Genomic DNA, 18676 nt, shown 5'->3' on the forward strand with positions numbered 1-18676 from the left:
TGAATTTGATAGCTAATGCCCCTTTAACTAATTCATCCTCTGTAAGCTATTTCAATTTACAGCAGTGGTGTCATTACAGAGAGAGAAGGTTTTTGCATTAGTTATTTGTAAATCTACATACTTTCAGATCAATGGCTTCATTGAGCAGGTTAAAAAGTCTTTGATTAAACAGAGGTAGTCATTAATAAATCTTAATAATTGAAAAAATATTGGAATTATATGTAATAAAATAACTTACACTGAAACAAATTTCTCAGGATATTGTGTTGTTTCATTACTCCAATAACTTATAAAATAACTTACACTAAATCAAAGTTCTCATGATATTGTGTTGTTTTAGTCCTAGCATAACTTTTAAAATAACTTACACTGAATCAAATTTCTCAGGATATTGTGTTGTTTCAGTACTCCAATAACTTATAAAATAACTTACACTAAATCAAAGTTCTCAGGATATTGTGTTGTTTCAGTCCTAGGATAACTTATATAATAACTTACACTAAATCAAAGTTCTCAGGATATTGTGTTGTTTCAGTACTCAGATAACTTATAAAATAACTTACACTAAATCAAATTTCTCAGGATATTGTGTTGTTTCAGTCCTAGGATAACTTATATAATAACTTACACTTAATCAAAGTTCTCAGGATATTGTGTTGTTTCAGTCCTAGCATAACTTATTAAATAACTTACACTAAATCAAAGTTCTCAGGAAATTGTGTTGTTTCAGTACTCAGATAACTTATAAAATAACTTACACTAAATCAAATTTCTCAGGATATTGTGTTGTTTCAGTCCTAGGATAACTTATATAATAACTTACACTAAATCAAAGTTCTCAGGATATTGATTTGTTTCAGTCCTAGCATAACTTATTAAATAACTTACACTAAATCAAAGTTCTCAGGATATTGTGTTGTTTCAGTACTCAGATAACTTATAAAATAACTTACACTAAATCAAATTTCTCAGGATATTGTGTTGTTTCAGTCCTAGGATAACTTATATAATAACTTACACTAAATCAAAGTTCTCAGGATATTGTGTTGTTTCAGTCCTAGCATAACTTATTAAATAACTTACACTAAATCAAAGTTCTCAGGATATTTTGTTGTTTCAGTACTCAGATAACTTATAAAATAACTTACACTAAATCAAAGTTCTCAGGATATTGTGTTGTTTCAGTCCTAGGATAACTTATATAATAACTTACACTAAATCAAAGTTCTCAGGATATTATGTTGTTTCAGTCCTATGATAACTTATATAACAACTTACACTAAATCAAAGTTCTCAGGATATTGTGTTGTTTCAGTCCTAGCATAACTTATTAAACAACTTACACTAAATCAAAATTCTCAGGATATTTTGTTGTTTCAGTCCTAGGATAGCTTATATAATAACTTACACTAAATCAAAGTTCTCAGGATATTGTGTTGTTTCAGTCCTAGGATAACTTATATAATAACTTACACTAAATCAAAGTTCTCAGGATATTGTGTTGTTTCAGTACTCAGATAACTTATAAAATAACTTACACTAAATCAAAGTTCTCAGGATATTGTGTTGTTTCAGTACTCAGATAACTTATAAAATAACTTACACTAAATCAAAGTTCTCAGGATATTGTGTTGTTTCAGTCCTAGGATAACTTATATAATAACTTACACTAAATCAAAGTTCTCAGGATATTGTGTTGTTTCAGTCCTAGGATAACTTATATAATAACTTACACTAAATCAAAGTTCTCAGGATATTGTGTTGTTTCAGTCCTAGGATGACTTATATAATAACTTACACTAAATCAAAGTTCTCAGGATATTGTGTTGTTTCAGTCCTAGGATAGCTTATATAATAACTTACACTAAATCAAAGTTCTCAGGATATTGTGTTGTTTCAGTCCTAGGATAGCTTATATAACCTTGTGTATACAATCTCTCAGCTACCTGCATTGCATGTTGTGGACTAATACCTGTAAAATCATTCATATAATTTAAATGAAATTTTTTTATCAGGCACCATTAGATTTTGTGAAAAATTTCATCCTCAATATAGCTAATCATTTTATCATTAAGAAAGATAGCCATCTCCTTTCTGTACTTGTTGGACTAATATATTGGAAGTACCTTGTTGTTTATGACTATGACAATAAAAATGTGTTACTTTTAGATATATTCCCGAAAGTTAATTAACTTCTATTACAACTGGCAACATATGAAGAAAATTAAGATTTCATTTCACAACACCATTTTTAAACCTCCCCTTTACACTCAAACAAAACAGTAGTAAGTCCAATTTGAATTTGCAAATAATGATACTTAATTTACATCTTTTAAGTGTCCATTTTTCAGTCCAGAAAAGTGTTAAGTGAAAACCTCAGTTACAGATTGTTAATATACATCTACAGTTAAACACATTGAGAACACTGCCAGGAATTCATATAGAGTCAAACACATTGAGAACACTGCCTTGGAGTTCATACACAATCAAACACATTGAAAACACTACCAGGGGTTCATATACAGTCAAACACATTGAGAACACTGCCAGGAGTTCATACACAGTCAACCACATTGAGAAAACTGCCTTGGAGTTCATACACAATCAAAAACATTGAGAACACTACCAGGGGTTCATATAGAGTCAAATACATTGGGAACTCTGCCAGGACTTTATATACAGTCAAACACACAGAGAACACTGCCTTGGAGTTCATATACAGTCAAACACATTGAGAACACTGCCTTATAGTTTATATACATTCAAGCACATTGTGAGCACTGCCAGGAGTTCATATACAGTCAAACACATTGAGAACACTGCCTTGGAGTTCATATACAGTCAAACACACTGAAAACACTGCTAGGAGTTCATATACAGTCAAACACATTGAGAACACTGCCTTGGAGTTCATATACAGTCAAACACATTGAGAACACTGGCGGAAGTTCATATACAGTCAAACACATTGAGAACACTGCCTTGGAGTTTATATACAGTCAAACACATTGAGAACACTGCCAGGAGTTCATATACAGTCCAACACATTGAGAACACTGCCTTGGAGTAAATATACAGTCAAACACATTGAGAACACTTGCAGAAGTTCATATACAGTCAAACACATTTAGAACACTGCCTTGGAGTTCATAAACAGTCAAACACATTGAGAACACTGCCTTGGAGTTTATATACAGTCAAACACATTGAGAACACTGCCTTGGAGTTCATTTACAGTCAAACACATTGAGAACACTGCCTTGGAGTTTATATACAGTCAAACACACTGAGAAAACTACTAGGAGTTCATATACAGTCAAACACATTAAGAACACTGGCAGAAGTTCATATACAGTCAAACACATTAAGACAGTGTTCTCCCCAGGGCCTTAAAGGACCGCGGGCCCGCGATGTATATTTTTTTACCGTGGTGGTATCGTTCTTACCGCGATGTATTATATTTCTCCGTGGTGCTAAAATTTTTAGTTAAAAAATCGAAAATCGGTAAAGTTTTAAACGACTTGTTAAATCTTTTCCGTGCGGTATAAAATTCCAGGTGAAATTTGACCAGTTCAAACCAGTTCAGATTGTTTACACCACATGATCGACTTACCTTTATGAGGTTAACCTTTGTTGATTGGATTTAATCGATGTAATTAACACTTGTAAAATGATTCTTTTGTGTTTTAATTAAGAGATCATAACTTTATGATCGTAGATAACTATTTTATGGCTTCACTTACCACCTGACAAGTCGGCAAATACTTTGTACACAAACCGTGTTGACCCGATAGTTGTACACACGACGGTACACATTTTGTACATCATAAAGTTAGCTTATTACGTATAATTGACCATTATACACTTCTCAATACTTATATAATAGTATTATATGTCTCTGATTAAACCATGGCCAAATTATCTTTAATTTTGACATAGTTTATATTGCATGATATTCCGGTTTCAAACTATCATAGTATCTGTCAACAAGTAATTCAAAGAGGACGGATCACATGACCAAGTTAGTTCACATAGAATACCCAAGATTATTTACAATTAACTGCAATCTATTCTATTTTATAAATAAAATGCATGACTGTACCTTCAAACTGGATATCTATATCCATATGACATGTATGATAATTAATGAATAACAGAAGTGATTTGCAAATTTTATCCATAAGCACATGTTAAATCTATTTATATCTACTTCCTGTCATTTAGGCGGGAAAATAGGGAGACTTAGTTGTTGACATTGAATAGGGTTACTTATAGATCTATAGAACTAGGATAAATTTATAGATTTAGGAATTCTTTTTAAATGGATCATGACAAAAAGATTTAGATTTCAGTGCAGTATTAATCTATGTTTGATTATCACTAAAGACAAGAAAAGTTAATATTTACATGAAATCTAAGGCAAAATGTTTTGAAATTTATGAAAAATTTCTTTTTATTAAAATTTAAGATAGAAACTGGTTCAAATAATAATACAATATTTATTCTTGTTAATTTTATATCTCCTTATGACAGGAATCCTTTCACAATACAACATCTTTCATTCTAGAAATAAGAAAGTTTTTTAAATTGAACATTTTTGTTCTCTTTTGAATGATATTTTATTCTTATTGATCATTGATTTTATAAAAGATTTAATAACTTTAAATTTAGATGAATATTTTGTAATGTATCATGTTTTATTTATTTTAAAAAAATATTAAAGTAAACATGTCAAACTGTTTATTGATTTACTTCTTTTTTACCAATAATTTTCAATGTCTACATAACACAGTACCACAGCATTAAAACAAAACAGGAGACATAAAAACTACAGTTACTAGAAATATAGCTAAGCAATGCGACACGGCGCTACACAACTGATTGTATGAATCATTTCACCAAGCAGTCCACACGCGTTACCCTGGTGCTATGCAAAAATCCTGGGGAGAACACTGATTAAGAACACGACCAGGAATTTACATACAGTCAAACACATTGATAACACTGCCTTGGAGTTCATATACAGTCAAACTCATTAATTTGCATTGATAATATGGTGTTATAAACTGGCTGTTTCTGTATTGGCTGTGGAATAATTTGGCATCAAGACTCGAAGAGTAGAGAGCGATCGAGACTAATCAAGAATCTTAACCTGAGCAAATACTGAAACAATCAGTTTATATAGATATAAGAAGTGGTATGAGTGCCAATGAGACAACTCTCCATCCAAGTCAAAATTCATAAAAGTAAACCATTATAGGTCAAAGTACGGTCTTCAACACGGAGCCTTGGCTCACACCGAACAGCAAGCTATAAAGGCCCCCAAAAATTACTAGTGTAAAACCATTCAAACGGGAAAACTAACGATCTAATCTATATAAAAAACGAGAAACACTTATGAACCACATCAACAAACGACAACTACTGAACATCAGATTCCTGACTTAGGACAGGTGCAAACAATTGCAGCGGGTTTAAACGTTTTAATGGTACCAAACCTTCACCCTTATCTGAAACAATAGTGTAACATCACAACAAAGAAAGACACACTATAAAATATCAATTGAAATAGCTTAACTCAATCAAAAGACATATTAACACCAGTGAACATACACTGAACAAATAAATTTGATCTATGATACAATGTAAATACAAAATAAATAAACTAAGGGAAGAATAATTAAAGTAACATGTTATACCGCTGTGAAATGTTACACAACTTAAGAAAAACAATATGCTTGAACAAAAATATCAGCCATTTGCAATTACTTTAAACACAGGTAAATGAAAATAATTTTGTTGTTAGGTATACGTGTACAGTTCAAATGGAGAAAGGAAATATTTTTACAAAATAAATAATTTTGATGTTCATAGTACGAAGAAGTGAAAATTTATAGTAATTCCAAACACTTATCAAAGCTGGTATATCAAATAAAATCTCTTTATTTAATGATTCTACTTATTTGTTTAAAAAAAGAAACTTACTGTGACTTGTCTTTTATAGTGATTATAACAAAATTGAAAGTTCCCTTGGAGCTTTAAACAATCTGTTTTAAATGTTTTATAACTGTCATTTTTACCTAGTCCAGAACTAGCTGATCTTAACATTTCTATAGTATTTAGAGCTTGTGGTCGACCTTTGAACTTTTCCTCTTGTACAACCTTTGTAACTCTGTAAAAAAAATCATGATTTTACAACAGTTATGTAAATATTTAAGAAAGATAAGATAGGACAATCAAAAGTATAATATGAATTTCAACTTTGCTTTCAGTTAGAAAAAGATGATTGGCAATGTTTTTAACATGCTAGCTCATTAGTTGAGAGAGCAGCATCCCCATTCCAGTTTCAGCCGGCCAGTCTTTGCTCTTCTTCCTAATTGTTGAAGTTTACCTCTCACACTTGATGTATTAACACACCATATCTATATCATTAGACAATATAGGCAGTAACTTCTTTAAGAACATTTGTGTTACTTCTATGTTACAGACTTTGACTCTGACACAGGCTTACCTTTTTGAGTCAGCAGGTTTTATCATACTGAGGAATACTTGAGCTACTTCCTTAGATGTGATAGGATGAAATAAATGTATAGAATAACAGAACAACTTAGTAATTTGGTGAGAAAAACATCAATTAAAATCAAAACTCAAACTAAACCTGCAGCTCAGCACCATACATATATATAAATATAAAAACTGCATAGTATCTTCAGACATTATAACAAGAGGCCCCCAGGAGCCTGAATTGATCACCTGGTAAACATTTGCCATTTTGACATTTGTTTTGTAAATCTTATTTAGTGGTATTGTAGATCTTGTATCGATGAACATCTTTACTGTTTAGTTTATACCTAGCTATTAAATTTTAGAGATACTTGGCAAAATTTTAAAAATTATAAAAATAGATATATTAGGGACTATTACTCCATAACAAGTAGACAAATTCTCCTCCAATTTTCAGGGTTGACTAGAAGTTCGTGACTGAATTGAAGTACCTGTGCCTTATTTTTAGCCTGGATTTTTAGTATTCGTATTGTCATCTGATAAAGTCATGCTGATTATAAGGTGCACAGTTTTCTCTGCTTTCAAAATATTTCTGTTTGAACTCGTCATCCTGGAACTTGTTAATTATTAGTAATATTAATTATGTGGAAAACAAAAGGGCATCGAATGGTGTATTTTTTAATCAACACCATTGTCCTATATTAGTTATATATAATGTTGAATTCTTTGATTCGTCGTTTTAACTTCATGCTGGCTTACAAATTGAGCCTCATTATTTTAGTAGTATAGATATATCTGGTCATGATGATCCTTTTTGCTGTTTAAACATTTAACCTTGCTCCTATAGTTTTTTGAATTACAGCCCAAAACTATAAAAATGATATTTAAGGGCAATAATTTCAACATAGGTTGACAGATTTCCTCCAATTCTGAGGGTAGATACTTGTCCATGTTGTCATGCTGATCCTTTTGGCATTCACAATTTTAACCTAGCTCCTAAAGTTTTTACAATAACAGCCAATAACTGATAAAAGTTTGGGGAAAATTGGATATTTCAGGGGCAATAACTTCAAAACACGTTGTTAAATTTTTCTGCGGGTGTATGCAATTTGTTATGCTGATCATTTTGGCATTTTACACTTTTAAGCAAGCTCCTATAGGAGTAATATCACCATTGTTTTTCCCCTATTTGTCTTGGTTAAATTGGTGTTTTTCAAAAAAATGTGCAGAATTTATCCTTTTTTCAAATGAAGAACTACTTTGCATGAGTTAACTTTTATCATGTCCAGTACTAGAGTGAAAACTTCACATAACATTTCATTGCATATATAAGATATAATAACAATCACCGGAAGTTAACCAATCACATTTGCACCTTTTCCTGTTTACAAGCTTTGTCAACTCAAGTTTCCAAAATGGTTTATAGAAATTCCAAATAAAAAAAGAATGGTGTTTGAAACACCCAATATATATGTTTATCATGTTTATGACTCAGAATCTATTTACAACAATGAAATGTAGGATTAGTTTCCTACAACTGTCAAATTCAAGGGAATATTTTTTTTGTTAACCCTTTTTGTATGAAACCGGATGTGACGTACCATGATTTGGTGGTATTACATCTATAGTTTTTGAAACAACGACAAGGAAATGCAAAAAAGTTAGTATTAAACAGTTCAGGGGCAATAACACCAAAACAGAAGGGCAGATTTTCCAAAAATTTTCAAGGTAGATAGAACTTGATGTGCTGACCCTGTCAATTTTTCTCTATTTGCTATAGTTTTAGAAATATAAGCCAAAACTATAATGTGACCCCTTTGTTCTATTTTTAGACAGGTAGCCCACGAAAATCAAAAACTTTATAGAAGAAACAGACAAACTTTGATTTCAATCTATAGAGCGGTTTGAGAGGAGTATATTTTACGGACGGCAGACAGACACAAAGTGATAGCAAAAGCTCACATGGCCCTTTTGGCTAAAAACCTTCATTTAAAGGCACTAAATCCTATAAAGAATCAGACTATATGGCCATGTTGACTTACTTGTAGATCAATTATTGCTTTTCAAAGTTGACAAAATGCAATGTTCCCATTTACACACAATGAGGTACATTTGTACATATTTTGACCCTGCACTGGTAAAGCATCAGTGAAAGATGTTGTACAGCTTTTTATGTAAATGGAAATAATCAATGCTTAAATTTTGTATCATTATTCTCAAGTGGTTTCGCCAAAATATTAGTACTGCCCAAACAGCTACACCCGTACTGGGTACTACACCGGTGGTCTATTCCAGTCTTACCTTGCTGAGTCAGCAGATTTTATCATATTAAGGAACATCTGTGCTACTTCTTTATCAAAGATTCTGACTCTGTCCCAATCCAGATAAATACTACGTCCACCAGGGTGAGCTATCTGTAATATGGACCATATTTTACAGTAGATTTCACATACAAATGGTCTCTTAGGTGACAAATCTGTTTACTGTTGTAAATAAGGCTTTTAGTTTATTCATTTGAATTGTCTTACATTTTTCATGTCTTCCCTTTGCCTATATAACCAAGTTCAATCACTCTGATATTTTACTACTATGTATTCATTATTTTACATTGGATACCAATTTTCATGGGTATTGTGGTAACCCGGAAATTTTTTCTATTGTAATTTATGAAGAATTTAGCGATACAACAAAATCAAATATCAACAAAAATGCAAGTTTTCCTCAATCCACAAAAATTGGTACCCACAAAATAAATGAATATACAATATACCGTATATCTGTTTTTTTCCCCTTTGTTCGCGGCACCTACAGAAACTTGAAAATTTGACTCACGTAAATTTCCCTGCCTATTCCTAGATTTACACCTGTTCTTAAAACCTTTCATAGATAAAACTGTTAATTATAGAGTTTACATTAAAATTATATGTACACTCATTTAACCCTCAAGGTGACATTACATTTTTATATAAAATCAGTCTTTTGTGTTGATTGGAAGATCAAAAGAGTATGTTTAATTAATTAAGATATCTATTTTTTTTAATAATTAAATTTGCTAATACATTTCATATCTTTTGACAACACAGAAGTTAGTTACATGTTCAAAAATTGTTAATTACCAACGTCTATTGATTGTTGTCATAACCCGAAAATTTTGCATTTAGTGTAAAAATTCAATTAAAATAAATCACATTTTAACGGATATTTACATAATTATGCTTTCAAAATTATCTGTTATACTTGCACAAACTTGATTAAAATCATCATTTTTGACCATGCCATAATGGACATGATGAAAGATCTCTGAATATGTGTATTTTAGTTTGTAATACACATATATATATATATATTATATGAAATCGATTATCTGCCAGTCATTTATAATTAAGTTTTATTTTAGCGAAAATTATACACAGCGAAAAATTTAACCTTCCTATTTTGCCATCAAATTGTGAAAAAAAGCTGATGCGAAAAAAAAACGATATACGGTATCTTTTGTTTACCATCAGCCAATATATATGTTTAAATCCAAATCATTTGAACTCTTGTGTTCATAGTTGTCTCATTGGCAATCAATCACGTCTTCTTACTTTCATCAATGAGACTAACCTGTAAGTTAATGACCCAGTAAGCCTCTGGTTTAAAAGATTGTATTTTATCATGTCTGTCCACACAGAATCCTAAGGTAGGTGTTTGGCAGGGTCCATAAGATATCAGGGTACTGTCTAAATCTCCATATTTACCCTACAAATATAATACTACAGATATCAGGGTACTGTCTAAATCTCCATATTTACCCTACAAATATAATACTACAGATATCAGGGTACTGTCTAAATCTCCATATTTACCCTACAAATATAATACTACAGATATCAGGGTACTGTCTAAATCTCCATATTTACCCTACAAATATAATACTACAGATATCAGGGTACTGTCTAAATCTCCATATTTACCCTACAAATATAATACTACAGATATCAGGGTACTGTCTAAATCTCCATATTTACCCTACAAATATAATACTACAGATATCAGGGTACTGTCTAAATCTCCATATTTACCCTACAAATATAATACTACAGATATCAGGGTACTGTCTAAATCTCCATATTTACCCTACAAATATAATACTACAGATATCAGGGTACTGTCTAAATCTCCATATTTACCCTACAAATATAATACTACAGATATCAGGGTACTGTCTAAATCTCCATATTTACCCTACAAATAAAATACTACAGATATCAGGGTACTGTCTAAATCTCCATATTTACCCTACAAATATAATACTACAGATATCAGGGTACTGTCTAAATCTCCATATTTACCCTACAAATAAAATATCAACAGATCTATTAAGTTAAAAAGGAGAGGTGAAGTGTAACGAAAGGCAATGGTCTTCATTTATTTAAATGTTTGTTGACTAATACGTTGACTGTCTGTTGTTTTCTAGTCTGCAGAATAGTTGTTTTCTGGTTTTCATAGTACTCATTCCTTTTTGTTTAAGATATATTTGACTCTTATGGATAAAAACTAATATCTTCATAAATAGTAATTTCATTTTGCCTTATGGATTAAACAGATGGGAGAACAATCCTTTTTCATATCCTCACACAAAATATAACTATTATTTAGGAATTGACTACATTATATTGGGACATTGTTTTCATTGTAAATGAATTAAGTGGTACTTTACCTGAAAGAATTTAGTTTGATATCTGGTAAAGGCACATCATTACCTGAAAGAATTTAGTTTGATATCTGGTAAAGGCACATCCAATTCTCAAGTCTAGTTCCTGTCTGGCATCAACAGATAAAGCTTCATTTTTATTTGGTTCACCAAGTCTATTCATGGCACCTTTTATATCTTTGTCCGTAATAGCACTGAACTTTGCCCTGTAAACTGTCTGAAATACAACAGATACTCCTTGTTTTATTTCCAATGTCAATATTGCATACATCAATATATAATTGGAAGGTTGCCAATAAGTAAGTTTCTGACAGTACACTGCTGTTTGATAATAAAATAGTTAACACTGCATGACAAAAGGAACCAAACTATTAACAAAAATATACAATTAGTACATTAAATTTTACAATCACCCAGACATCTAAACTTCAATACAAAGTCTATTTATTTCATTGTCTTATGTAATTACTAGTTAAAGGCAAAAATAACCCAGAAATTCATAAGCAGAGATTTAAAGTTAGAACTGCATGTTCCCTGGATCAAGTTATGCCCCCTCATAGATATTATAGAACTGCATGTTCCCTGATTCACATTATGCTCCATCATAGATATTATAGAACTGCATGTTCCCTGATTCATGTTAAGCTCCATCATAAATATTATAGAACTGCATGTTCCCCCATTCATGTTATGCTCCATCAGAGATTTTATAGAACTGCAAGTTCTCTGATTCACATTAAGCTCCATCACATATATTATAGAACTGCATGTTCCCTGATTCATGTTATGCTCTATCATAGAGGTGTAATACCACCAAATCATAGTACGTCACATCCGGTTGCATACGAAAATAGGTCGAAAAAAAATATCCCCTTGAATTTGACAGTTGTAGATAATTGATCCTACATTTCATTGCAGTAAAACATTTCTGGGTCATAAACATATATCTTGGGTATTTCAAAGCACCATTTTTTTTTTATTTGGGGTTTCTATAGAATATTTTGGAAACTTGAGGTTACATGGTTACTAAAGCTTGTACACAGGTTAAAAAAGGGGGAAAATTTGATTGGTTAACTTCCAGTGATGGTTATTTTCTTATATGCAATGAAATGTTATGTGAAATTTTTTCTATAGTACTGGACAGGATCAAACTTTACTCATGCCAAGTATTTCTTTATTTGAAACAAAGATAAATTCTGCACAATTTTTTGAAAAGTGCAAATTTAACAAAGACTAATAGGGGAAAATCAATGGTGGTATTACACCTAATATGGGAAGCTGTACATGCACCTTTGACCTTGTGAGTACTCTCATGTGTTAAAATTTCTTGCTATTTAAGTGAAATATTACTAATAATGAAATATTCTGAGTGGATTGAGTCTCCAAAACACATTTTATGAGAAAATTTCCTTGAAATAGGACTTTACCATGAATATTAGTTGACAGAATAAGCCATACTTAGAGTTTTGGGGAGCTTTTTCTCCTTTTTTCTTATATTCTGCTATACTAGAAAAATTTTCCTAAGAAATACTTTAATAAATATATAGTTTTAAGTAAATGAAATTATTTTTAAAGCAGTAACAACAAATTATTCACCAAAAAAAGCTTTTTATGTCCCTCTCTGGAACGCGGCGTAAATTTAAGTTTTACGTAAGGACTTATGGAAACCTCCTTGGAGACAGTAAACTTTTATACGAATAGTTCATTCAGCTTGAATACTTCAATTAATCATTTATTATAACATTTCTATCATAAATGAGTGAAAGTTACCCCAAAATTTTTATTTATTGGCCTATAAAGTAGAAATTTTGAGTAAATGAGAGGTATAAATGGACCAAAAGAGACCTTATAAAGAAGACAAAGAGGTCCATTAGTAGTATTTATCATCCTAAAGTCATCTTTTGTATCACATTCAACTGTTTGTAGGCAGATGAGATAAATATTTGATCATTTATTGGTCCACACTATATTCTATCATGATGCGGCTTGGTTTGGATTTTTCGAAGAAATTTAGCTCGAATCGCTGTAGATGTCGTCTTACATTATACTAGATTTTTCTCAAACTATTGAACTGATTATGACAAAACTTGACAGGAATGCTTGAAATAACCAGTATTACAAAGGACAAAAAGTCACATTCAGTTTATTTAACAAAAAAGTCTTCTTTAGGTGTAATACCACCAAATCATAGTACGTCACACCCGGTTGCATACGAAAATAGGTCGAAAAAAAATATTCCCTTGAATTTGACAGTTGTAGATAATTGATCCTACATTTCATTGCAGTAAAACATTTCTGGGTCATAAAAATATATCTTGGGTATTTCAAAGCACCATTTTTTTTTTATTTGGGGTTTCTATAGAATATTTTGGAAACTTGAGGTTACATGGTTACTAAAACTTGTACACAGGTTAAAAAAGGGGGAAAATTTGATTGGTTAACTTCCAGTGATAGTTATTTTCTTATATGCAATGAAATGTTATGTGAAATTTTTTCTATAGTACTGGACAGGATCAAACTTTACTCATGCCAAGTATTTCTTTATTTGAAACAAAGATAAATTCTGCACAATTTTTTGAAAAGTGCAAATTTAACAAAGACTAATAGGGGAAAATCAATGGTGGTATTACACCTAGATATTATAGAACTGCATGTTCCATGATTCACGTTATGCTCCATCATAGTTATTATAGAACTGCATGTTCCCTGATTCACGTTATGCTCCATCATAGATATTATAGAACTACCTGTTCTCTGATTCACATTATGCTCCATCATAGATATTATAGAACTGCATGTTCCCTGATTCATGTTATGCTCTATCAAAGATATTATAGAACTGCATGTTCCCTGATTCATGTTATGCTCCATCATAGATATTATAGAACTGCATGTTCTCTGATTCATGTTATGCTCCATCATAGATATTATATAACTGCATGTTCCCTGATTCATGTTATGCTCCATCATAGATATTATAGAACTGGATGTTCTCTGATTCATGTTATGCTCTATCATAGATATTATAGAACTGGATGTTCTCTGATTCATGTTATGCTCCATCATAGATATTATATAACTGCATGTTCCCTGTTTCATGTTATGCTCCATCATAGATATTATAGAACTGCATGTTCCCTGATTCACATTATGCTCCATCATAGATATTATAGAACTGCATGTTCCCTGATTCATGTTATGCTCCATCATAGATATTATAGAACTGCATGTTCTCTGATTCATGTTATGCTCCATCAGAGATATTATAGAACTGCATGTTCCATGATTCATGTTATGCTCCATCAGAGATATTATAGAACTGCATGTTCCCTGATTCATGTTATGCTCCATCATAGATATTATAGAACTGCATGTTCTTGATTCATGTTATGCTCCATCAGAGATATTATAGAACTGTTGTAATAAACTCACTTTGCAATAATCTGTGATAATCAGTTCATATTTTTTAAAATGTGACAATCTAGGTTGTAATGGACCCACCTATTCAATCCTTTATAAGAATTAGATACTGACCTGTCCAATTCCCAGGTTCATACTTTGTAGAATTAGATACTGACCTGTCCAATTCCCCGATTCATACTTTGTAGAATTAGATACTGACCTGTCCAATTCCCCGATTCATACTTTGTAATATTAGATACTGACCTGTCCAATTCCCCGGTTCATACTTTGTAGAATTAGATACTGACCTGACCTATTCCCTGGTTCATACTTTGTAGAATTAGATACTGACCTGTCCAATTCCCCGGTTCATACTTTGTAGAATTAGATACTGACCTGTCCAATTCCACGGTTCATACTTTGTTCTACACATTCCATTACTTCAAAACAAATGTTTTCTCCTTCCTTGTCACAATCTAACCATAACACCAGGAAATCTACACCTCTGCCCTGTAAAGAAATAAAGCTATTATGATGACAGTAATCTTATCAAGAAAAAACAACACCAAAAACTACACAAGTAATCTTATCAAGAAAAAACAACACCAAAAACTACACCAGTAATCATATTAAGAAAAAACAACACCAAAAACTACACCAGTAATCTTATCAAGAAAAAACAACACCAAAAACTACACAAGTAATCTTATTAAGAAAAAACAACACCAAAAACTACACAAGTAATCTTATCAAGAAAAAACAACACCAAAAACTACACAAGTAATCTTATTAAGAAAAAACAACACCAGTAATCTTATCAAGAAAAACCAACACCAAAAACTACACAAGTAATCTTATTAAGAAAAAACAACACCAAAAACTACACAAGTAATCTTATTAAGAAAAAACAACACCAAAAACTACACAAGTAATCTTATCAAGAAAAAACAACACCAGTAATCTTATCAAGAAAAAACAACACCAAAAACTACACAAGTAATCTTATTAAGAAAAAACAACACCAAAAACTACACCAGTAATCTTATCAAGAAAAACCAACACCAAAAACTACACAAGTAATCTTATTAAGAAAAAAACATCACCAAAAACTACACAAGTAATCTTATTAAGAAAAAACAACACCAAAAACTACACAAGTAATCTTATCAAGAAAAAACAACACCAAAAACTACACAAGTAATCTTATTAAGAAAAAACAACACCAAAAACTACACAAGTAATCTTATTAAGAAAAAACAACACAAAAAACTACACCAGTAATCTTATCAAGAAAAACCAACACCAAAAACTACACAAGTAATCTTATTAAGAAAAAACAACACCAAAAACTACACAAGTAATCTTATTAAGAAAAAACAACACCAAAAACTACACAAGTAATCTTATCAAGAAAAAACAACACCAGTAATCTTATCAAGAAAAAACAACACCAAAAACTACACAAGTAATCTTATTAAGAAAAAACAACACCAAAAACTACACAAGTAATCTTATTAAGAAAAAACAACACCAAAAACTACACCAGTAATCTTATCAAGAAAAACCAACACCAAAAACTACACAAGTAATCTTATTAAGAAAAAACAACACCAAAAACTACACAAGTAATCTTATTAAGAAAAAACAACAGCAAAACTACACTCTTCTAAAAATGTACAACAACACTGGACTTGTACATGTATTAAACGAATGATCATCCAAAGATGGTACAGAACAAATACACCACTTTTTTTTTCTCTCAAAAAAATTGTTTTAAGTGCTTAAGTTAGTCAAAAACTAAACACTCTATAGTAAATTCAATGTTTGTATTATATCAATCATAATAGGTTTAGGACTAAACTTCACATTTTTAAGTAATAAAATGACTTTTAAAAAAGAGAAATGATTATAGGATCTTTGAAAACAAGAATGCACATGTATTCGTGCTAAGCATACTGCCATTCATTATTTAAAAGTATACAGGAAGTCAGTGTCTGACAGTCGTGCTAAGCATACTGCCGTTCATTATTTAATAGTATACAGGAAGTCAGTGTCTGACAGTCATGCTAAGCATGCTAAGCATACTGCCGTTCATTATTTAAAAGTATACAGGAAGTCAGTGTCTGACAGTCATGCTAAGCATACTGCCGTTCATTATTTAAAAGTATACAGGAAGTCAGTGTCTGACAGTCGTGCTAAGCATACTGCCATTTGTTATTTAAAAGTATACAGGAAGTCAGTGTCTGACAGTCGTGCTAAGCATACTGCCATTTGTTATTTAAAAGTATACAGGAAGTAGGTTTCTGACAGTCGTGCTAATCATACTGCCATTCGTTATTTAAAAGTATACAGGAAGTCAGTGTCTGACAGTCGTGCTAAGCATACTGCCATTCGTTATTTAAAGTATACAGGAAGTCAGTGTCTGACAGTCGTGCTAAGCATACTGCCATTTGTTATTTAAAAGTATACAGGAAGTCAGTGTCTGGCAGTCGTGCTAAGCATACTGCCATTTGTTATTTAAAAGTATACAGGAAGTCAGTGTCTGACAGTCGTGCTAAGCATACTGCCATTCGTTATTTAGAATTATACAGGAAGTCAGTGTCTGACAGTCGTGCTAAGCATACTGCCATTGGTTATTTAGAATTATACAGGACGTCAGTGTCTGACAGTCGTGCTAAGCATACTGCCATTTGTTATTTAAAAGTATACAGGAAGTTGGTGTCTGACAGTCATGCTAAGCATATTACCGTTCATTATTTAAAAGTATACAGGAAGTCAGTGTCTGACAGTCGTGCTAAGCATACTGCCATTTGTTATTTAAAAGTATACAGGAAGTAGGTTTCTGACAGTCGTGCTAAGCATACTGCCATTTGTTATTTAAAAATATACAGGAAGTCAGTGTCTGACAGTCGTGCTAAGCATACTGCCATTTGTTATTTAAAAATATACAGGAAGTCAGTGTCTGACAGATCCAAAAGAAATTTATATGTTGCAGCTTATACAACTCATCACTTTTAAGCCTCTGACTTAATCTGATTATTCTGTTCAGTAGTACTTGATAAAAGTGTGACAATTTTTTATTAAGTTTATTGTAAATATTGAATTTAAGAATTGGGCTTTTTAAATATTAGTAATAGATTCAAGCAACTAAGACTCAATCATGTTTTCAACATTTTTAACAATATATGCCCAAATTATTTACATACTAATTTTGTTAAAAATGAAACATCTTTCAATACAAGATCTAGTAGTAAAAACTTTTATATACCAGGAATTAAAGGGTGTGAATCTACCACTTTCTTGTATAATTGAATAAAAGACTGGAATTCGTTACCAGACATGATTAAAAGTTGCTCTAAAAAATATAATTTTAAAGTACCAGTGAAAAAGTTTTTGATGGATAAATTTAAATCCATCTTCAATAGTGAATTTGTGTTTTATTAATTATACTTGGGCTTTGACCATTTATCTGTGATAAATTCTAAATGATTTGTGCTTGTATTTTTCTATGTGTCAACCCTTGGTGTAAACTGGATGTCTCGTTATAAAAGGACCCCACTGGAAATAAGTTTTAATAACTTTTGTGGGTCATCCTTAGATATTAGGCTACAGTGAAAATCTAGTCAATTTAAATTTCACTCATTATTAAATCTAGTCTATTCATATTATCAAAATATCATGAAAATTTTCATAATTTTACTTTTTAAATTAAAATTTTTAGTAAACATGTATATCATTTTAGTGTCTATAAACTATGTCTAGTGCTATATCTGTGTCTTTGTAATATTTTGTATCTGTCAAATTCATGCCTTTTTATCTTGAATAAATATATATATATATATATACTGGAAAATTAAAAGTATTGGCAAACAGGAAGTAGGTGTCTAACAGATTAGAAAGTTACAAGTCTTCAATGTCAAGCTGCTAACTAAATCAAGTCATTCTGTTCAGTAAGGACTTCACAAAAGTGTGAAGAAAAATTTAAAATTCATTCAATGTATATGCAAACAGGAAGAAGTTGTCAGATCTGAAAAGTGCTCACATGTTACAACTCGACACTGTCAAGCAGCTAAC

At 31.3% G+C, this 18676-nt stretch overlaps 1 protein-coding gene across 6 annotated transcripts in view; it reads right to left on the reverse strand.

Moving 5' to 3' along the window:
* LOC127706935 (DNA topoisomerase 3-beta-1-like) overlaps positions 1–18676 on the reverse strand; it is a 49397-nt gene that overhangs the window by 18618 nt on the left and 12103 nt on the right. For 2 of the 6 annotated variants that reach the window (XM_052211642.1, XM_052211643.1), the window contains 6 exons: positions 14999–15112; positions 11250–11417; positions 10111–10245; positions 8806–8918; positions 6081–6172; positions 1864–1972 (listed from right to left, as the gene is read on the reverse strand). In XM_052211642.1, coding sequence (XP_052067602.1) covers positions 1864–1972; positions 6081–6172; positions 8806–8918; positions 10111–10245; positions 11250–11417; positions 14999–15112 — 731 coding nt within the window. Of the gene's footprint in view, positions 1–1863; positions 1973–6080; positions 6173–8805; positions 8919–10110; positions 10246–11249; positions 11418–14778; positions 14801–14822; positions 14845–14866; positions 14889–14954; positions 14977–14998; positions 15113–18676 lie in introns of those variants that run through there. The other 4 variants (XM_052211647.1, XM_052211646.1, XM_052211645.1 and 1 more) reach the window with 4 other exon arrangements.

Source organism: Mytilus californianus, unplaced genomic scaffold (genome assembly GCF_021869535.1).
Source record: "Mytilus californianus isolate M0D057914Y unplaced genomic scaffold, xbMytCali1.0.p SCAF_6, whole genome shotgun sequence".
Taxonomy (NCBI): domain Eukaryota; kingdom Metazoa; phylum Mollusca; class Bivalvia; order Mytilida; family Mytilidae; genus Mytilus; species Mytilus californianus.